This window comes from Acinonyx jubatus, chromosome A3 (assembly GCF_027475565.1).
Source record: "Acinonyx jubatus isolate Ajub_Pintada_27869175 chromosome A3, VMU_Ajub_asm_v1.0, whole genome shotgun sequence".
Lineage (NCBI taxonomy): Eukaryota > Metazoa > Chordata > Mammalia > Carnivora > Felidae > Acinonyx > Acinonyx jubatus.
In genome coordinates, this window is record NC_069388.1 from 25,185,250 (window position 1) to 25,206,992 (window position 21,743).

The 21,743-nt window shown below is 49.2% G+C and overlaps 3 protein-coding genes across 4 annotated transcripts in view; 1 reads left to right on the top strand and 2 right to left on the bottom strand.

Moving 5' to 3' along the window:
- CDK5RAP1 (CDK5 regulatory subunit associated protein 1) overlaps nucleotides 1–21,743 on the top strand; it is a 194,940-nt gene that overhangs the window by 147,404 nt on the left and 25,793 nt on the right. The gene's annotated exons all lie outside the window — the stretch shown is intronic.
- On the bottom strand, nucleotides 841–4,274 carry BPIFA1 (BPI fold containing family A member 1). The gene is made up of 5 exons (XM_027069857.2): nucleotides 4,115–4,274; nucleotides 3,789–3,948; nucleotides 2,208–2,315; nucleotides 1,916–2,065; nucleotides 841–1,039 (listed from the first exon to the last, which is right to left on the bottom strand). The coding sequence occupies exons 1-5, from the start codon at nucleotides 4,272–4,274 to the stop codon at nucleotides 943–945; spliced, it is 675 nt and encodes a 224-aa protein (XP_026925658.1). The 3' UTR covers nucleotides 841–942.
- On the bottom strand, nucleotides 12,740–21,344 carry BPIFA3 (BPI fold containing family A member 3). The gene is made up of 7 exons (XM_015071875.3): nucleotides 21,016–21,344; nucleotides 18,007–18,157; nucleotides 16,048–16,155; nucleotides 15,266–15,415; nucleotides 13,939–14,023; nucleotides 13,459–13,522; nucleotides 12,740–12,958 (listed from the first exon to the last, which is right to left on the bottom strand). Exons 1-7 carry the CDS (start codon nucleotides 21,128–21,130, stop codon nucleotides 12,924–12,926), a joined length of 708 nt encoding a protein of 235 aa, XP_014927361.1. The 5' UTR covers nucleotides 21,131–21,344; the 3' UTR covers nucleotides 12,740–12,923.

The following is a 21,743-nucleotide window of genomic DNA, read 5'->3' on the forward strand; positions in this document are numbered from 1 at the left end:
GGTGATCCCACTAAGCTCGGGTGAAGCTTGGCAGGGCTAACACCTCCTTCCACCAACCAGCTCAGCTATTTTCAGTGTTGGGTTACTGGAGGTGGAGGGCGGTGGGGGAGGGGGGGGAAGCAAGGCCTATCCATTGACATTATCTGGATAATTAAAGGCAAAAAAAAACCCCGCAATGGGGAGAGCTGAGGCTGGAAGGATCTGGCTCTCTCCTACGGTGTGCAGGGATGGGGCTCCTTGGGGGAAAATCGCTGTTCTGGAAAGGGAGAGAGGCCTTGGAAGTGGGTACTTACCAGCAATGGAATGCACCAGGGTGACGTCCAAGTGGCTGAGAACCTCATTGACCAGAGGGCACACCTGACCCAGGGGCAGAGAGAGGCGTTAGGCAAAGTGGCACCTGTAGGGAGGCCCTGGGTGCAGCAGTATCCCGAGGATGGATTCTCTGGGGGAGATTTTCTATCATTTTTCTGTGTCTGAGAGTGTTGGTTCTAAGCAGTCTCACAGATGAATGCTTACACATTCACACGGGCAGAGGGAGAAAAGGGAGGTGTGTACGTTGAAGCACCCGATCACATGAGCCAGTGTTCACCGTGTGATAGGACACCTGCTTCTAACTAGAGCTTCTTTGGGAGAGATGAGTTTCTGGTTATAGGAGGCACCCTAGCATAGGCTGGAAGAGTGCTTGCCTACAGCCCTGGTGAGGGTGGCCTGGGAGCTTCCTGGGGCAGGGGCCAATCCATTTCAGCTGTAGTGTGGACGTGCCCAGGGCCTGGCCCACAGCAGGAACCAATCAATGCATTTTGAAGGGTGGAAAGAAGAAACACAGACAGATGGATCAGCGGACAGGGAGACATATCAAACTGAGGAGTTCAGAAAACCTCGCTCCAGGGGCTTTTTTCATCCTGAGAAGCCCTATGACCTAAGAATCAGGAGCTGCCACTTTTATTCACTTACCTTGCCCTGTACCAGCTCAGGAAGGACTTCATTCAAGATGCCGCTGAGACTGTCGACAAGGCTTTGAACGGGGAGGGGAGCAAATCTGAAAGAGAAAATCCAGGGGGCAGTGCAGAGGCCTGGGGTTGGTATGGAGAAGGCTTCAGAGGGGCTACTGTGCCCGTGTCGGTCTCAGTACTCCATGACTAAAACGGGGCCTTGTCCACTCACACCCTCATGCAGGTGAACACCGGGGGGTCCAGCCAAAGGGAGTGGCACCCTACACAGCAGTACATACAGTAGGTATGAATAGAATAAGCACACAGTTCCAGCATACAGTAGGTATTCAGTGAGACTTTGTTGAATCCATAAATGGATGAACAGTGCTTAGTACATCGTTGTCATGAGAATTCAACGAGATATGTGTGAAATACAACATACGTGCTCAGTGAATGTTAACCATGATGAGGACGACTTCTGCACATTATGCATGACTCAGTCTCCCCTGTGACAGGTAACTGAAATAAGGAAACCAGGTCGGCTGCATAGCTGTTTTACCCCATACTGGGACAAAGCATTTTCGCACCTGTTGTCTTAGTGGATTCAATCAAGAGCCCCAAAGTGCCTCTGTAGTACAGTGATCTGAGTATGCTGAGACTCTAACTGGGGAGGCACTGTCCATGTTCACACAAGAATCCCTCTACTTCTCCACATGCCCCTCTGGTAGGTGGGCTTGAACTCAGATTTTTGATTGCCTGATCTAGCATAAAACTGGTCAGCCCCACCAAAGAAAAGATAAGTGGCTGTTTATCCATCCATCCATCCATCCATCCATCCATCCATCCATCCATCTATCCATCCATCTTCCCACCCTTCCACCCTCCCACTCATCCATACTCCCATTGTTCTGTCTTCCCAGCCATCTGTCTATCATCTCATCAATATTATTTCTGGGCAGGAGAAGCCACCCCTCTGGCCTCACCCATCAAGCAGAGAGATTTGCAGTCTCCCAGGGGAGTGAGTGCAGTCACCAAGAACCAGGTGGATCTTCCCCTGTTCATTTTTCACAGCTAAAATTTCTGCAGTGATGTTTAGCTTCACAGCCAGCTTTAACAGACTTCCGACCAGGGGCCTGCAGAGGAAACAGTTTGCTGCATCTGTATCTGAGTTGAAAACTCATATCTGTTAGACTCCAACACCCCTTTATGGCTATGCATTGCATCAGGGTCTCCTTTGGTGAGCCACCCTCCCCTTCCCCCTTGGGGTCCGCTCACGTATTCACATTGAGGATCATGTCCAAAGGGATGGTGACATAGAGACGATGGCCATCAGGGCTCTGCACAAGGCCTAGTTCCAGGAGCTGGGGATTAGTGATCTTCAGACTGTCCAAGAAGCAACATTGGAGGGAGGAATATTAGCTCCTTTAGCCCCAAATCTGGAAACCACCTTTAATCCAAACTGTACCCATCCCAGAGGAGGAGCTACTCATGAGATGGGATGGGGGAGAAAAGAGAGGAGTCTTGCAGCAAAGGCCACGTGAGTTCTGAGTCACACATCAGTATTTCCCAGCCTCTGCACTGGGTCAGATCCTAACACACCATGCCCCTCTCTGCATCTCATGTCTATGAGGTATTCCAGGGTGGAGGCTGTGTCTGGATTATATTTGCATCCTGTATACCAGCTCAGAGTCTTACAAAGAAGGGGCCTAGTCCATATTGGTTGACTTTGTGGATTGATGAATGGGTGGAAGGATGCATGGGAGAGTAGCTGGTTAGATGGTAGAGAGAATGGACAAATGGATGGATAGATGAGTGGGTGAGTGGATGAGAGTAAGTGGAGTAAGTCCCTCACAAACATTTATGGGTAAGAAGCACTTACTGCTTCTGGTTCCTGCCATAACCATCAGTGGTGGGTCAATCAACAAGGGTCACGATCAGATCAAGGAGCAGGAAGTCAGGGAGAATGGAGAGAGGATGGAAGCAAGACTCTCCTCTGAGCCGATCTTACAACCAGTGTGCCAGGTGATTACATCTCTCCTAATCTCCCTGACAGTTTTTCTCTGTGGGTACTATGATCTCATCTTACAGATGGAGAAACCAAGCCCAGGGAGACTGTGTGCCTTGGTTTCCTATCACCCAGCAAGTACATGGTGCATTTGGAAATCAAACTCAAGGCTATCTGTCTGTCTTCAAGTCAGGGCAAGCGCCTGGGTGGGTAGGAATCTTGGAAATGGCTTTGATCCAGCCCTGTCAAGGACCCAGGATTTGCCAGCTCCCTGGCATCAAACTTCCCATTGCCGCTTGCTTAGAGAGCTCTCGGGTGTCTCGTGGGAACCCCACATCAGACTGCTCAGTGGACATCCACTGATGACATAATTGAGGAGAGTTGCGTCCACTTTCTTGCTTACATCAAGGGCCACCTGTGTTCTGAAGGATCCCACAGGTGAGGAGAACAGAATTACCACTGTGTGGTGGGAAAGCCTTGGCTTTGGACTTAAGTAAATTAGAGTTAGAGCTCTTGCTTAGCATCACTCTAGTTGTGTAAGCACAGGCAACTTTCCATGCTTCAGTTTTTCCATCTGTAAACTGGAGATTATTACTTCGACCTGAAAGGGTTGTGAGGGTTATAGATGATGCTGGGGACTCAAGATATGCATCAGGACTGGGGGCAATCCCTGGTTCAGGAGGGCTGGTGTTCCTCACCAGACTGTGAGAAGGCTGTCATGAGTCCTGGCCTCATGTTCAGACCACCCTCCCCCCACCTCCTCCTCCAGGGCCACTGCCTGGGGCTCCCAGATCTCCATGAAGGTTATCTGGTGGGGGTGGGGACCAAGGCCCTATTTTATGACTACTCACTCAATGATGTTGTTCAGGACAGGGACCAATGAAGTCACTTTCCTAAGCAGGCCCCCAAGCAGGCCCCCAGAAGTGTCTCCTCCAGTCTTCAGGATGTCCAAGAGTGGAAGGTTTTGTAGAATGCCCAACAGACCCCCAGAGAGCAGGCCACTGCTGAGACCTGGAAATGGGTGTAGGGGTAGGTCCTTGGGGGGTCAAATCTGACAATTCCAGATCCTCAGCCCCTCTCTCCCAATCATCCCCCCTGCCTCCCTCCCCACACTGAACAGTTGGACACACACACACACACACACACACACCCCTGAAAGAGGTTGTCACAGACTCACCACTTGTTAAGCTTCCAGCAAGATCTGTGGGATGTGGGGCCTGGGGTGGAGTCCCAGCCAAAAGCAGGTTCTGGTCCAGGGGCAAGGGCAGGACTTCCAGCTGGGCTGTGGTATGGGCCAGCAGCCCACAGAGGACAATGAGGCCCCCAGTTTGAAACATCTTCTATCTTGGTATCTGTGGATAGAACAATGGATCTAATGTAGCCCAGATACCAGAGAGAAATTACCCACCATCTGCCTCCTGGCTCTCGAACACCAGGAAGTGAATGGCAATAGCTACAACACTACTCAGCGTTTCCTCTGGCCCAGGCATCAGGGTAGGCACTCCAGACCTGGTAATTGATTTCATCTTAACCATCCCCTAAGATGTGGGAGCATATCACCTGCACTGTACAGATGAGCAGAGGGAGGTCTTGTGAGTGTAGGTAACTTCCCCCAAGGTTTCAAGCACACAGTAGGGGTGGGATTTGAAGCCAGATCTGTCTGACCCAAAGGCCTTAAGTTAAGTGACCATCAGATTTACTCTCCAATTGGGCTTGCTTGCAGTGGCCTGCCCCTAGTTCTTGCTGTCCAGACAAGAGAATGGAAAGGCTGAGGGGCTGAACTGCTTTGCTATTATCCCCAGGAAGTCTTTTGGCCCAGGTCCAGCTTGCGATGGTTTGTGGAAACCCTTTGAAATCACAGAGGTCATGTGGCCATGGCCATCATCTCATCCAGTGCTGGGGAAATCCTGGGGCCATTCAGAATCCTCATTGCATAAGGAGAATCAAGGGACCAGAGAGGGGTAGTGACTTTCCCAAGGTCACACAGCAACTTGATAGCAGAGTTGTAGTTGGAGATAGGTTTCCAAGCCCCCATCCCCCAAACATACACTATCTTTTCTACACCTTTCTCTTCTCCCTCAAGCTAACCTGAACAAAATTTGGAGGCAGTCCCTGACATCTGGCTGCCTTTTGGACTGTCCCCTCCCAGATATCATCAACCCTGTCACAGAGCTATTTGGCAGCCAGCAAAGGTGTCAAGAGCTGCTTTGGGCAAAATTCCATCAACTGGCTGATGCGGCCAAAGCACCCTCATTGCTGTGGCTGGCTGGAATCGAAAACGCTTTTTGGTCCCAAGAGCCAGTTGTGGCTCTCAAACTTAGATCGCATTCTCTGAACTCTTTTGGGAAACAGACCTTTTATGAATCCAGAGGAAGCTAAGGACCCTAGCTAAGGATGCTGGTCCGAATCCACAATGGCAACCTCAAGTTAACACTCCTGCCGTAGAGATTTTGATTTAGGGTATGAAGAGCACGCTCCTGAGTGAAGCCTATCATGGGATTTTGGCAGTGTGCAATGGCAGCTGCAGCCATACGCTCCCCATCGCCATCAAATTCTCTTTACATTTCCACATTCAAACCTTGCATCGATGTTACTGCCCTCTCAGGGAAGCAGAGTGAATGGCCATTCCCATTCCCCCGAAAATCCCTCTGAAAGAGACCCACAATGAGTGATCCTAAGTGCAGCCAGCCGGTGCCCACCACACAGGGAGGAGCCTGGCGGCCCTGCCACCCAGGGCCGCCGAGCGGGAGTGGGACGGGCGTGGGACAGGCAGGTCTCACCTGGGCTTCTCAGAGGTCCTGGCGGCTCTCCCTGCTCTCCTCTCCCCTCGCCTGCTTGCTCCTGCCGAGGAGGTAGCGTCTTTTATAGTGTGCAAATCAGGAAATGTGCGATCAGATGATGGGTTTCTAGATAATTCAGAATTCTGCGATCCGGTGGTGTCTTTCAGGGCTCTCCAAAGTAAATAATTGCCAATCACATTAGTAGGTGGGACACTTAAGCCACTTGATGGACAAGTTAAACAGAGAAAAACTTGAGATGGGGATGTTACTCAAGACTTCATGGTTTCATGCGCAGGGCTGAGGCTGGGGGCCCACGTGCCCAGGTGGCAGATCACATTTGGAACTCGCGAGAGGCAGCCAGCTGGGGCTCGGGAAGAAGCCTCTCCTAATGAGGCTCTTTTCCATTCCTGGTCCAGTTCTTCTCCATTTGGAGGATTCTTGCTCCCAAAGTGTCAGAAGTTTCAAACTGCCTCTGACTTTCCTACATCTGGGGTCTCCTGTTTTCTGGGTCCCTGTTGCACGACGTGCCGGGGGCTACACATCCTCGCCAGAACCCTGGGAGGGAGAGGATGCCGCCCTGCTCCTTTGCACAGTGGGACAAGCGCCCAGACACAGTGAGGATGGGGCAGAGTCAGAATTTCTCTCACTGGACGATCACAATAAAGCAGTGTCGACAGCTGACACTTGCCGAGCTCTTGCTGAATGCCAGCCTGGCATTGTTTTTCATATTCAGCAACCCCATGAATCCTCCCAGGGTGTGGGCTGGGAAGGAGTAGCCCTGTTTTACCAGGGGAGAACCGAGGCTTGGAGTGTGAGTGGACACGTCCAGATTTGCACAGCGGGCACGGGGCCGAGGCCTTCACACTCCAGCCCGTTCTCGGAGTCACTGTGCTGAGGCACGAAGACACCTTCCTCACACTCACTTGTGCATTTTGCTTTCCCACATCTCATGCTCTTATGAAATTTCACTTTTGTATCCTGGAAGAGTCCTTCCAGGTTCCCAAGCCTGAAGGATGCCGTGGTATCCTGGTCTCTGCCTTTACCCTTTCTTCTTCCCCCAAATGAAGTAATAAGGCATCTGTCCCCACCGCTTGGGCCTTTGAATCCATTTTGAAGATGAAACAGCTGAGACGTGGAAAGGTCAAGGTCGCAGACTGGTGAGAGCAGCTCTTGTCCTGCAAAACCTAACATCTTAAGAGCAAGAGTAAAAGAGGAGGAGGAAATGCATATTTATTGAGCACTTACTATGTGCCAGGTGCTCTCCCCACCTGAACCTCATCTTCATCAGCATTGGTAGGTATTGTTGCCCCTCAAATGTCAGATAAGGAGACTGAGGTTCAGAGAGGAGGACTACTTCCCAGGGACACACAACGAGTGAGTGGTGGAATCAGGATTCGGCCCTGTGAGCCATGCTGCCTTCCTCCAGGCCAGGCCCTCCCTGAATCTGCTCTCACTTCCTGTCAGAGTCTGACTGATGCCTCCAAGGGGCTAGGACCCTGGCTCTGGACTGACATATCCAATGAAACACTTTCTAGACTCTTCCCACAGCTTCTATGTTGTCAGTAGTCCTCAAAGTACCGTTTTTTGTTATCTTGGTACAACTCTTATGGGTTGGGTCAGGTTGTTGCTATCTTTGTGGGGAAACTGAGGCAGATAAGTCGAGGGACTGATTTAAGTTTGTGCAGCTAGTTACTGGACAGCTAACAGCCTCTGGTGTGGATCCAGGAGGCTACGTATATTTTATGGCAGAGAGGGGATGGGTCTGGGTGCAGATTGCCCTGATTCAAATCTTGTGACTCCGGGCAAATCACTTTAATCCCTTGAACTTCAGTTTTCTCATCTGTAAAGTGGGAGGATAATATCTACCTCTTAGGGCTGTGGGAGATGATGTCTGGGGAGTTGGCATGAATCTTGGTTCATAAACTCACATGTCTGTGTTTTTCTTTCTAATGTATCTACAGCTTAGTTACCATTTCAAATGTCAGTTTGCTGGGTAGCAGAAACTTCGCCATTTTCCTCTGGAGTTTTATTTCTGTTCCAGGGGTTTCATTTGTATCAATTCCTCTAAAGGAGGCTGCCTTGTCCCTATTTTGACTGGAAATGGAGAGATATCCACATGCCATCTGGTCCCCCCTAATTGCCAGGAAATCTATGCTTCCCTCCCGCCCAGAAGCCCCCCACCCCCTAGATTTAGCATTTACTTCTTACTCTTTGTCAAACACTCAGCATAGTTCTTCTGTTTCTCAATTCTTTGGGTCTCAGGCAGAACTGTGGGAGTCCACCCCAGACCATCTGCCAAGACCCACCTAGACCCTCTCTGGATAATCTTCTTTCCCTGGCGTCCTTCACCTCTCATGGCTCTGGAAGGGCACAGATGTCCTCTGTTCTTGAATCCAGCACACTGACTGGGGGTTTCTGTTGTCCCTCCTCCAGTGCCAAGTTTTGCCTGGGGAGTAGCAAGGGAATTACTTCTTAGAACCCACTAGAACTGTGTTCTCTTCAATTTCTCTTGGGCTTTCACACTCACCCAACCTGACATGGAGAATTTTCTAGTCTTGGAGGCAGGAAACCTTGCTTCAATTCATTATATATGTGTGATTCTATGCCTTGAGTTTCAAAATTAAAAAACCCAGGCTTGGGATGCCTGGGTGGCTTAGTGGGTTAAGTGTCCGACTTTGGCTCAGGTCATGATTTCACGGTCCGTGAGTTCCAGCCTTGCATCAGGCTCTGTGTTGTCGGTGTGGAGCCCACTTGGGATCCTCTGTCCCAGTCTCTGCTCCTCCCTCGCTCACACACACACTCTCTCTCACTCAAAAATAAATAAACATTAGGAAAAAGCCCAGGATTAAATTTTATTTTTTGTATTTTTTCTTTTTCTTTTAATTTAATTTTTTTTAAATTTACATCCAAATTAGTTAGCATATGGTGCAACAATGATTTCAGGAGTAGATTCCTTAATACTCCTTACCCATTTAGCGCATCCCCCCCTCACACAACCCCTCCAGCAACCCTCAGTTTGTTCTCCATATTTATGAGTCTCTTCTGTTTTGCCCCCCTCCCTGTTTTTATATTATTTTTGTTTCCCTTCCCTTATGTTCATCTGTTCTGTGTCTTAAAGTGCTCATACGAGTGAAGTCATATGATTTTTGTCTTTCTCTGACTACTTTCGCTTAGCCTAATACCCTCTAGTTCCATCCACGTAGTGGCAAATGGCAAGATTTCATTCTGTTTGATTGCCGAGTGATACTCCATTGTATATATGTACCACATTTTCTTTAAAACCATTCATCTGTTGATGGACTCTTTCCATACTTTGGCTATTGTTGATAGTGCTGCTATAAACATTGGGGTGCATGTGTAAAATTTTAAAAACATTAACCTACAGTAAAATTGGCTTTTTCTCCTTTTGGTGTATAGTTCTATGAATCTTAACGCATGTAGAGTTTTATGTAGCCACCGTAACAATCAGGACAAAGAAGAGCTCCATCGTTCCCCAAGCACCCTCCAGCTGCCCTTTTAGTGTCACACCCTCCCCCCACCGGTTGGCAACCACTGCTTTGTTCTCTGTCTCTACCTTTTCATCAAAGTCCCAGGCTTTGGAAACTCACAGCCTTCTCTTTGCTTCTGTTGGAGTTGCCCTTCCTTGAAGCCACAGGAGCTGCATGTCCCACTGCCCTGGGGAGGGCAAGGGGTGTAGGGCATCAGAAACGTGGAAGTCATGCCGCTAACATTTCAAGACAGTGTTTTCCACGTTGGTGATGTCAGTGCCTTCCCAAAGTGTTTCTCAGAAACTGTAGGTGGTGCCCTTTGCTTCCCACAAATCAGGGGGGTGCTGGTTCTGTGGCTCAGGAGCAAGATCAGGTTGGAGGCTGGGTTCAGGGGAGATCTTCAGGTGGCCTTGGAAACCCCAGTGGTTTTGTTGAGGGGCAGTGGCATAAAGGGTTCACAGGGAGCTGGGGGCCCCCACTTTGATGAGAAAACTATATTTGGTTCAGCAGAGTTTGCTTTAAGTTCCACTTACCGTGGAGATTAATTTCCCACCTACCTTTGCAGTTAATGGTAATAACTGTTTTTTATGAGAGCCTAGAGCACTACATCATCTCTATACCATCCAGAACAACCCTGTGGGGGCACTGAGGCTCAGAGAACACAGTGACCTGGCTAGGGCCAGCCTAGCTGGGAAGATGTGAAGTCAGACTGTCGTCCTGGGCCATCCAGCTTCAGTGCTCTTAACTTTGAGGGCAAGTTTGTGTCCCAGAATCTTCAGAAAATTCTTGTTCGTGTTCTCTGGAGCCTTCCCACTCCTGAGAAGTCAGACTGCGCTGAGTGCCGAGCCCGGCTTGGCTGATGACTCTGGGCAAGATGCTTTCCCTCTGGCCGCCCTGGTTTCCTCCTCTAGAACACGTGGCTGACGACGCCCACCTCCTGGAGCTGTGAGAGGGTTAAATGGGGGAAACAAATGTAGCTTGCAGCCCAGTGTGTGGTACAGAGTCAGAACTCTGTAATGAAAGGGCGTGAAAATTACAAGGCACAGATAGGCAGGACCTGGAGCAAGCTTTTGGCCACTTGGGGCTGAATTTCTGCATAAATCCCCCCAGACCCCATGATCATAATAGAGGTGCATTGTGCAACAAGCTGCCGGCAGAAAACATGATGAGTCCGTGGCTCTATGAACCTTAAAACAAAAAGAAAACAGAATCTGAGAAACCCAAGGAGGCCGCTGGAGGAAGGAGGCCCCTGAGCCACCCCGGAGGGGTCAGGAGGAAGGCAGACAAAAGCTGCCTTCACCAAGAGACCGGGCACCCTCGCTGGAGGATGGGGCCCAGCCCTCTGTTTGCTCTTTGAATCATGAGCAGGAACCCCCCCTCCCCCAGACTTGAGGCTGTCAAGGGGAATCCTCTGTGTGAATGAACATGGGCGTTTAGGGTTGCAAATCCCCAACGAAGCATTTCGGATTAGGCAGTCTGAATTGAAAGAAGGAGACCTGAGGCTCCCTCACCCTATTCTCATCTCTGAGCTGTTGACACTTCCTTGTTTGAGCTTGTCAATCCAGCCAAACTCCTGTTTCATCATTTTTCCCTCAGTGTGTGTGTGTGTGTGTGTGTGTGTGTGTGTGTGTGTGTGTGTGTTGGGGGGGAGTGGTGTTAAGAGGAAGGGAGGGAGAACTGGAGGGGGAGCCACAGTGGTCAAGCGTGGAGTCTGGCTCTAGAGTCTGGCTGCCTGAGCACAGTCGACTTGATCATTTCCTTGCTGTGTGATCTTGGGCAAGTGGCTTTCTCTCTCTGAACCGCAGGGTCTTCACGCATGGATTTGCTGTGATGATTTGATGAGATGCTGAATATAAACTCTGAGCACCAAGCTTGGCACATGCCAAGTACTTAATATATGTGGGCTACTATTATTAATATGTGTGTGTTATTTCTCCTTGATTTCTTTCCTTCCCCTTGGGAGGAGGGCGGGAATCAATATTTCAGAAATGAATAGTCATTAATCAAATCATTAATGAGATAAATGACTTGTTTTTAAAATTTTTAATGTTTATTTTTTGAGAGAGAGAGAGAGAGAGAGAGAGAGACAGCACGAGTGGGGTAGGGGCAGAGAGAGAGAGAGAGGGAGACCCAGAATCTGAAGCAGGCTCCAGGCTCTGAGCTGTCAGCACAGATCCCGACTTGGGGCTCAAACTCAGGAACTGTGAGATCATGACCTGAGCCAAAGTTGGACGCTCAACCAACTGAGCCACCCAGGAACCCCATGAGCTAAATGACTTTTAATAAGCATTTCCCATGGACCTAGCACATGCTAAACATATTGCAAATGCTTTTTCACATGCTCCCATAAATGTCCTGCATGGTAAATATTTTCTATTTTAAAAATGTTTGTTAAAGTCTAACATGCATAAGAAAAGCGCACATAAGTGAATAGCTCAGTGAATTTTCACAAACTTAACAGGCTCCCCATAAGTGGCATCCAGATCAAGAAGCAGACGTTACCAGGGCTCCAGAAGCCCCCCTTGAGCCCCTCCCAGTCACTAACACTCCCCTCACGGGTAACCACTATCTTGATCTCTGACAGCATGGGTTCGTTTTGCTGTTTTTGAACTTCATATAAATGGGAGATGTAACATGTGCTCTTTGGTGCCTGGCTTTGTTATGTGCACAAGATCCACCCATGTGATCGTGCGTAGTTGTAGGTCATTTTCATTACTGTAGAGCATTCCACTGGGAGACTATCCCACGATATTTGCCCACTCTTTTGAAGGGCATTCAGGGCTTTTCCTCAGGGACTATTATGACCATTGCTGCTATAAGCAGTCTCGTGCACGTCTTGTGGCGTCCACACACGTGTGTTTCTGGCACAGGGCGGGTCTATGTTGCGCTTCTGTAGCAACCGCCACCCAGGTTTATTTACCTCCCACCAGCAGTGCCCAGGCTCTTGTTGCCCCACATCCCGTAAGACTTCTATCCCTACTTTGCAGGTGAGGGAGGCCTGAAGGTAAAGTGCCTTGTTCCAAACACAGCGAGTGGGTCCTGAAACCAGATTCATCCACCACTTAACCACATATATTTGCTGGGCTCACACTCTGTGCCAGCCCTACGCTGGTGGCCAGTGGGGAAGGGGGCATCCGTCACTCTGATGCACAGGGTTCATACCCACGTGGAACTTCTCATTTGGCTGAATTGGGTTCGAACTCAGATCCGTTCGGTGCCAACGTTTATGATTTTCCACTATGTCAGCCTTTCTCTCCACTCCGTTGGAGCCTGGCAAAGTGCTTGGCACATAGTAGGCACTCAACAAATATGGCTCGAGTGAGTGATGGAATGGGAAATCTCAACAGGGCCCTCCCTGCATTGATAAGTAAATCTCCAGATGGGCTTTTGGCTGCAAATTACAGGAAAAGAAAGTGATTTCTCTGCTATTTCTGGGCTCATGAGCAAACCCAGGCATATTTAGTCTCAGGATGGACCTTCATCAAGTCTGACTTGTGGAACTCTAACCTCAGGACCCAGGAAGGGGAAACTCTGTACCCTTCAGAGCTAGAGTTTATTAGGGACAGGACAGGACTCTGCAGGGCCTGTGGTAAAGGATTTTGGGGCCGTGGAAGCCCCACTCTGAGGGAGGCTTAAGATCTCAACATGTGGAATCTCCTGATTATCAGTAGGTAGCTGGAGGACACTCCAAGTCTGGCACATGGAAGCTTGGCTGGACTCACAGTTGGTTGAATTTATGAGCAACAGCCTGTTCTGTAAGGAGAAGAGACAAGATCAGTCACCAGGGTGACTGCCTGTTCAACCCCCGAATGGGACTCCCATCCATCCAAGCCGACCAAGGGCCAGTGCCTGAGGCATTTGCGTTAAAACTCTTTCCAAATGGTACGTAGTTAGGCGCTTCTTGTTGGCTTCCCGGGGACTGTGTCTGTCTGTCTACAGATGGAGGGTGGTCTCAGGTTTGGGGTGGGGCCAGCGGTCCCTGAAGGACTGAGTGGAGATCTTGGGAGGAGTTACAGTTTCTGTTGGTCTGGAGATTCTGGTGACTTGGCAGGGCCCAGTCTTCTTGGTAGGGGTGCCCTCTGCTGTCCTAGCTCTCTCGGGAGACCGTAACGGTCATTATCATATGGTCACCTCTAAGTGTCCTCAGGGCACATGCAGACACCCCCCAGCAGGCCTCCCTGGGAGCTCCCCGCTGGGTGCCTCTCTACTTGCCCACCCTGAGTCCTCCTCCCTGGACAGACGCAGACACTCACCCATGAGGCTTTTTAACAGTTTCACGTCCAACTGTCTGAGGATTTCGCTGATCAGAGGACACACCTGGGCCACCAGCATAGAGACAAGGGTCAGGCTGGGGGCTAGGAGAAGAAAGCTAGAGAGCCTGTGGCTGGAGCCTTAGACCCCACTGGATTTCCACAAGGAATCATGGCAGCAAGGGCAGCTCCCTTGTGCTGAGCGCCAACTAGAGGCCACGCACAGCACTTAGAAGTGTGCCTGAATCCTCATGATGACTCCATGAGATGGGGACTGTGATTGTTCCCATGCTACAGATGGGGAAACTGAGGTGTGGGGAGGCTAAGTCATTTGCCAAGGATACACAGCCAGCAGATGACAAAACTGAGATTTTTCAGGTTCTGAAGCCCAAGATTTGAAACTCTTTTCTGAATTGCCAATATATACATCCTGACCCTCAGACTCAAAGATACCCAGGGGGAAAATATTTTTCTCAAACTTACCTGACTTTCTACCAGGTGCGGGGTCACTTTTACCAGGTTCTCCCTGAAGTGGCGGAGAAAATGTTTCATCTTTGGTGAGATATCTCTGGAAAGAGAGGTAGATGTGTAGAACAGAATAGAGAAATCTCTGCAGTCCCAGTGCTGGGACTGACTGCTTGAGTACACCCTACACAGACATTTAATCATCGGCCAGCCCTCTACAAGAAGCATCACTGTTAGCAGTAGTTGAGGGGGCAACACAGAGAGGTGATGTGACTTGCCCAAGGTCACACAGCTAGTTGGTGCTGACTGGATTAGAACCAGGTCAGGAGAGCACCAGAGTTCAGTCCTTCCCCTGCACTGTCCTAGCCATGAATGCCCTGCATGATTTAGGCATTCAGTGAATGTCTGATGAATAAATGAATGAACACCTGCTTACGACCTGGTTACTTTCAGCGTTCTGGAATTACAGAGAGAAGTCACACCCACATATTGCCCTCAAGGGACTCATAGTCTGCTGAGGTTAACAGAGTTGGTCAGCCAGTATATATAGGTCAATTATACACTCTATTAATAGATGCACCATATAAATAGCTCTATTTTTTTTTCTCTGTCTGGTTCCCTACTGTATGGCTAACATCAAGTATGCCATGTCTGGCACCTAGTAAGTTCTCAGTAAATATTTGTTGAATGAATAAGTGATGAGGAGGAGTGCTTGAGAGAAGGGAAGGGCATTCCAGGTGAAAGGATCAGCATGTGCAAAGGCAGGGTGGTATGCAAATATATAGCATGTTGATGGAGAGGTGGGGCCTTCATTGACACGAGAGGGCAAAGGGCTGCAGAGTGGGGCAGGCGAGAGCACGAGGAGGGCCCTGACTGACATCTAGGGGTCTGCTCTTCATTCAGAGGGCTTTGGAGAACACCTGGAGGGTTTGGAGCAGGGGCACATTTCTGTGCTAGAAAGTTATTTCTGCTGCAGGGGCAGAATGCAGTGAAGGAGGTGAGGTCTGAGTCAGGGAGTGTCAGAGTGGCTCCTGCGGGGGTCCAGGAAGTGGTCTATGAGCGGGAGCAGTGGCTGAGGGATGGAGAGAGAGGGAGCAAGCAGGGGCTGCCAGAAGGTCATTGATGGGAGCCAGAGAGGATGGGCTGCGGGGTGTGGGGAAAGAGGAAAGGTCCCTCCTGGAGGGTGGCCGCGCCATCACTGGGATGCGGCTCAGGAAGAGAAGTCGATCCTAGGGAAATGGTGAGATCTATTTTGGACTCACCCAGGAGGTGTTGGAGACATGTGGTCGCACCTAGGGGGGGTTGGGAAGGGGCCTGGCCTTGGGGAGGGCAGCTGGGACCTTACTCAGTTAGAACTGTTGTGTAGATGCTGCTTTGCTCCACACCGCAACTGCCTATCGCCAGATCCCTCCGGCCAAATTCGTCTTTCTCCAGCCAGAACTCCATAACGAGGTTCATGCATACGTGTATCTTTATGATCTTGTTATTGAAGGACCTGGGGACAAGAGAGAGGAGGAGAAGAGAAAGGGCCAGGGATGGAGGAGGAGGTGGAACAGCCAACACCAAGAGAAGAGTGACCCTTTCAACAACTTTTTCAACAACTACTCCTGCGGCCGGCGACAAAGGAGAAAATGCTGTCAGACAGAGTGGCTTCTGAAAATTCTTTAACTCGACCGGCTTAGGGGCCTTTGGAAATTCAGAAGTTGAGAGTTAGTCTTATTAAAAAAACTTTACCGTTTAGCTGTGGCCTCCCTTTTCTTGGGGGCAGCTGATGTTAAAGGATAGTCTGACAGACGGAGGGAGGGGTGATGATAGAAATAAAATGTTTCTCTCTTTTCTTTCGAATCAGTGTCATGAACTCACATAGGTTTAAATGAGCAAATGACCTGCCTCCACTGACCAGGAATTGCCATCCACATTTCAGCTGAAGAAACCAAGGCTCAGAGGTGTGAGGTGACTTGCCCCAGGTCACACAGCAAGTGAGTTCAGAAACCAGGATTTGAACCAGGTTGGAGTCAGAAAGATCTGGGTTCCTTAGGTTGCCAAATTCCACCCTTCCCCCACCAGCTCCCAGATTCCCGCTGGGGAGGAACAGCGCCCCACTGCCCCTGTTGAGGTATGACTCACAGTCTCAAGTCAATGTCAAATTCAAGTGAGATGTTGGCCGAGAACCACTCCTTGTGGAAAGACATCCGGATCCCACCATAGTCCAGCTGAATGTTGGTGACGTTGGCGCTACACAAGGAGAAAGCAGAGGCCCTTCAAGGGTAAGGAAATCTGGACATCAGGACCTTAGGCTGACAAACAGTGGGCTTTGGAGTCAGATCCTTTTAAAGATGGTTGGAGGGCAAGAGCCACCTGTAGGAGCCATGGCCTGCAAGCTGTCCCTGAGGGCCCTCAACAGTTCCACACGACAAATGTGTACGACCCACAGCCAACTGCAGATCTAAATCCTGGGACTGTTCTCAGACCCAGCAGCTGCCTCCCAGCACAGGGCCCTGCTGTCTGCCCAGGTGCCCAGGCCCAAGGCCTGGGAGCCGCCTCTGCCTTCCCTCCATCTCTCACCTTCACCTTCAACTCATCTGCGAATCACACTGGCTCTGCTTACAAAATATACCTGGGATCTGGCAACTTCTCATTACTTCTGTCCCTTTCCTCTGGTCCAGGTCACCATCACTTCTTGCCTGGAGATACTCTAGTTTCTCTCTGAGTTCCTTGCCATGAACTGGGCCTCTCTACGAACTCTTCTCCACACGGCAGCCGATAGGCAGCCCTGTTACTTAACATTCTGCCTGGGTTTCTCACTGCTCTTGGAATAAAACCCGAACTCCATACCATGACCTCTAAGACCTGCAGGGTCTGGCCCCACCTGCCTCCACAGCCGCATCTTCTACCCGCCCCCCCCCCCCCCCCCCCGCCTTGCTCACCCACCACACAGGACTTTTTCTCTTCTTCTGACACATCGGTCTCTTTCCTTCCTCAGGGCCTTTGCACTTACTGACATATCCTTCATGTCGCTTGCTTCCTTCTCTTCATTCTTCCTAAGGATTATCTCTTGAGCAAGGTCTTCCTGATCAACCCCTCACTGTCACCCCTTACCTTGCTGAAGTTGTCTTCCTAACATGTCCGTCTCCCTGAAATTAGCTATTTCCTTTTGTGCCTCATCTCACTAACTAGGATGTAGGATCCAAAAAGGCAGTGACCATGTGTCTTGTTTATGGCCATATTGCAAGCACCCCAGCCCAGGTCCTGGTACATGGTAGGTGCTTAATGAATTCTTGTAACAACTAGGAAGGGAATGAAAGAAGGGAGGTGGTTGTGGACACACATCAGGGGAAACCCTGCTGGCTCCTTACAATGGCGAGAGTGAGGGACTGAATCAGGGAGACGGGGGCTCAGGGGCCCAGCCAGCTGGAACCGCAGTGGAGCGGCTGGGAGCCTGGGAGGCTGAGGAGGCCGTGTCCCTCGAGAGGAAGGAGGGAAACTACAGGTGAGCAGCCCAGGCCGGCTCTGCTGGGTTAATCGGAGGGCCTGCTGCCTCTGCATCCCTATGTGGGGCAGAGAAGGCTCCCAGCTCCCAAGGCAGGGACGGTTATTATGCCCATTTCACTGATGAGGGCTTAAGGCTGCAGCTCAGAGACCTCATACACCTTGCCAAGAGTCACACAGCCGTCAACAGTAGAGTGGGGTTCAAATGTCTGACTCTAGACCTGGGTTCCTTCGGCATCCCAGATGTTTGTCCAGGCTGTGCTCTGGGTATCCACGTTATAGATGAGGCTGGAGTGGTCCCACAATTTCCCTAAGGTTGGTGGCAGCCCCAGGATTTAAACGCAGAAGCTTTTATTCCTGAAACTTTGCTTTCATTATCCTGCTTTAATTATGCTCCCTCCCCAGTGGTTCCTCGTAGTGCCCTCTCCACCTCCCCCCCCACCCCCCGCCCCGTTCCTTGTATTGGACCTTTTATCCCCTCCTTCCAATCTTCCTTCTTTCCCTCTTCACAGCCTTGTGCTTTCATCCCCTCGGCTCTGCCCTCTGACCCAGAGTTTACTAGAGTCCCAGGGCCAGGGGCGGGGTTCAGGGCCTCACCTGCTTTCTTGCTGTTGCTGGAGGCTCATGCTGCTGATTAGCCAGCCCACCATCCCTGGGGCCATCTGCCCCGAGGCATTCAGACTTTCCATGAGGCGGATGTTCTGGATTCGGCCCTCTGCGTTGTGCTTCATGAGGCCCTGGGCAATAACTGGAAATGGACAAGGGACCAGTGACACTGCAAGTCAAGGGGCCTACGTTGCAGGCTGGGGCATCCACTTCTTGCTGAGTGATCGGTGCTTGTCACCCTCCAACTCCACTCTCCACACTGAAACCCATACTCCTCATCTGGGACCCTGTGCTTTGCAGGGTTGATGGGACACACATGCAGTGGGTCTGACAGGTAATAGCTGCTCTGACGAGATGATAGTAGTTGAAAGTTCGCCCAGTGTTCTATCTCTGAATCTGAAACAGAGAACCTGACGTACGGGATGTACATCACAGCAAATGTTGGTTGAAGAGAAAAATAGGTGGGTAAATAAGAAGAGAATAAATGTAATTTCTCCCACACTGTGTCCAGAACAAGCTGCAGGACTATGTGGAGCTACCAGCAGAAAAGAATGAATTCCAAAAAGGAAGGGGATTTTAAAAGTGATGGGCATGCTTCAGTCCTGCCTATCAGCGCTAGACCCTCCTGCCCAGGATTGGGCCCAGCTCTGATGAACCTCAGAGGGTACACAGGACACATTTATTTCACTTGCTTGACCCTCCCTGTGGTCAGAACCCACACTGCAGAGCAGCAGAAACCATGGTTCCACCTCACTCTCCTCCCTCCAGCTCCCAGACCCCCTTTCAGTATCCCATGTTTCTGTTGTCGCCTGCAAAGAGAAAATGTGTTTGGAGTCATAGATCTGGGTTCAAATCCTGGATCTGTCACCTTCCTGAGTCCTGATTTCCTCACTGGTATAACAGAGGCAGTAATACTACCCATCTCACAGGATTCTTGTAAGGAATATTGAGATAATTTATCCAAACAAGAATATTATTGAGCATCTATTGGGTATCAGGCCTTGTGGTACATAATAAAGACACAAACCAGTTTTCTGTCTAATAAGAGAGACATACATTGACCACATAGTTTCAAAGATAGAGTGATAGTATAGGTATGCCTAGAACTCTTATCAGTTCTTGGTTAATGATGATGACAACACTTGGAAATTTGTGACCAGTACACATTAGTAGTCACCAGTCCAATATCCATCTATCCATCCATCCTCCCATTCATCTATCCTATCATTCTCATCTGAACCTTGTTCAGATTCATGCTCTCTCTCCAATTCCTGATCCAGATTAAAGCCTTTGATTATCTGAACCATCATTGCCTGGTAACTCTTTCAGGTTTAAAGTGGGCATATCACCCAAGTTGGCCCTATTAATCAGACTAAACAGAAGATCTTATGTTTCCTGTTAAAGGGGAAGTTTCTTTCCTTGTCTCCTATTGGAAGGGAGCAAGGCAGGCTGTAGCTCTGATGGCCACTGGCCACCATTTTCCTGCCACACTGGGAACTAGTGGCCTGAGGATGAAACTATGCTGATAGCAGAGGTAAAAAAAAAAAAAAAAAAAAAAAAAAAAATTGGACAAAATCCAGTTCTGAATGGCACCTTTGAGTTGCTGATTGAATCATACCTGGAGCTTGTCCTACCTATGATTTTTGGTTCTGTGACATTTTTTTCATTGTTTCGGCCATATTGAGTTGGGTTTTCTATTATGTGCAGCTAAATACTCTGATAGGAGAGGTGGTTATAGTGATAAATATATTCACAGTTGAAAAAGCACTTGGCACGTGCTTTCCTTTGTTTAAATATCAAAAGCAGCCCCATGAAATACCATTCTAACTGCACCATTGTAACCATGATGATGCCTAGGCCCACAAATACACGTGGTATATATTTCCTAATGTAATGAAATGGATACATTTGTGGCAATCCATAAAATACCAAGTAGTGATGAGGGAAATGGGAAATACTGATTATCTAGAACCATTAGGAAATAGAAATAGTAGTTGAAGATTTCATTCCCCAAAAGTTTTTGATCTGGATGGTTTTGGGGAAGAGTTTTACCAAACTCTGTAAAGAGATAATTGTGAAAGAAAACAGAAAAAGAAGATGCAAAATTCATTTTATGAGGCTAGTACAACTTGCCTAGCTTCAAGAAAAGCACCAGGAAAGAAAGTTACACAACACTTTCATGTATGAAAACTTTGCTAACATCCTGTAAAATTATTAGCTAATAAATCAGATAGCTAGTAGTACATTAGCTCTCTATAACTACATTACATTACATTATAAAGTATATTTTTAGTATGATACATTATAATACATTCTATTACATTATAAAAAATAGTACAGGATAAATATATCATTATGGTAAATTATAAAAAATATCATATTTATTCCAGAAATGGGTATATCCCAGAGAAATTCTTCCACAGCTCCTAACAGGGACACATGCATGAGCACATGAACAAGGATGTTCATCTCACTGTAGTTTAAAACAGTGGGGAGTTAGAGACAAGGCAAGTGTCCATCCCTAGGGAAATGGCCGCCTGATGGTGAAGTGGATGAATCTCATGGACTTGTAAGTACCAGCCTGAAGCAACAGATGTCAACAGCACAGCATCCAGTGAAAGCAATAAAGAACAACAAGATCTACATGGCAGTACCATTTATGCAAATCAAAACACTGCACGTTTTATAAGGACATGAGCATATGTAAACAAATATTAAACACACCGCAGGGCCTGCCAAGGAAGAGGGGATGGGAGTGAGAATAAGAGGTAAAGGGGAAAATGACAAAATAAAACACAAGAGGACCTTCATAGTAACAATGATGTGCTATGAACTGGCATATGATCAACTGAACCTCAGTTTTCTGTACTTAAAGGTCTAAGAGAAAAAGGAAGAAAAGAGGATGACTGACCCGAGGTCACCCAGCAAGTCAGTGGTGGGACCCAGATGACGCCTCCCCACCCACCCTGTGACAGTAGGCAGAGCATGGGTTGAACTTACTTCTTGCCAGAGCTGGTTTGCTGTCCACATGGGCTTTGGCCAGGCCCTGCTTGTGCAGTGCTGAGGGCAAAGACAGCAAGCTGAGGAGAACTAGGAGCCTCCAGATTGGGCACATCTCAGGTTCTGGGACTTGTGGGTGTCAAGAAGGGTCAGAAGGTACCCAGATGGGTGGCTGTGGGGGTGGCTGCCTGAATGAGTGGACTCATGGTTTCCTGTGGAAAGATGACACCAGAGTTATCCCTGAACATGCCGTGGGGAGGTGTTGTGATGGGCTCTGGCAGCTGCCACTGGGATTTGCTCCCATGGTGAGGGCAGAAGGTGGAACCCTGTGGGGAGGGCCAGAGATCCAGAGGGGGACCTTGTTGCTTGGATACGCCCAGGAGAGCCCACTGTTGGGTCATCCAGCAGGAGTTGTCTCCCAGACCCTGCGCAGGCTGGATCTTGGGGATTCTACAGTAAGTGAATGAATGAATGAGTGACTGAGGATGACTAATTTCAGGCTCTCCAATTGGACTAGGACTTATTTTAGTGTTTATTTATTAATTTTGAGAGAGAGAGAGAGAGAGAGAGGGAGAGTGAGCATGAGTGGGGGAGGAGCAGAGAGAGAGAGTCCTAAGCAGGCTCGGCACTGTCAGTGCAGAGCCAGAGACGGGGCTTGATCCCATGAACTGTGAGATAATGACCTGAGCTGAAATCAAGAGTCAGATGCTTAACCAACTGAACCACCC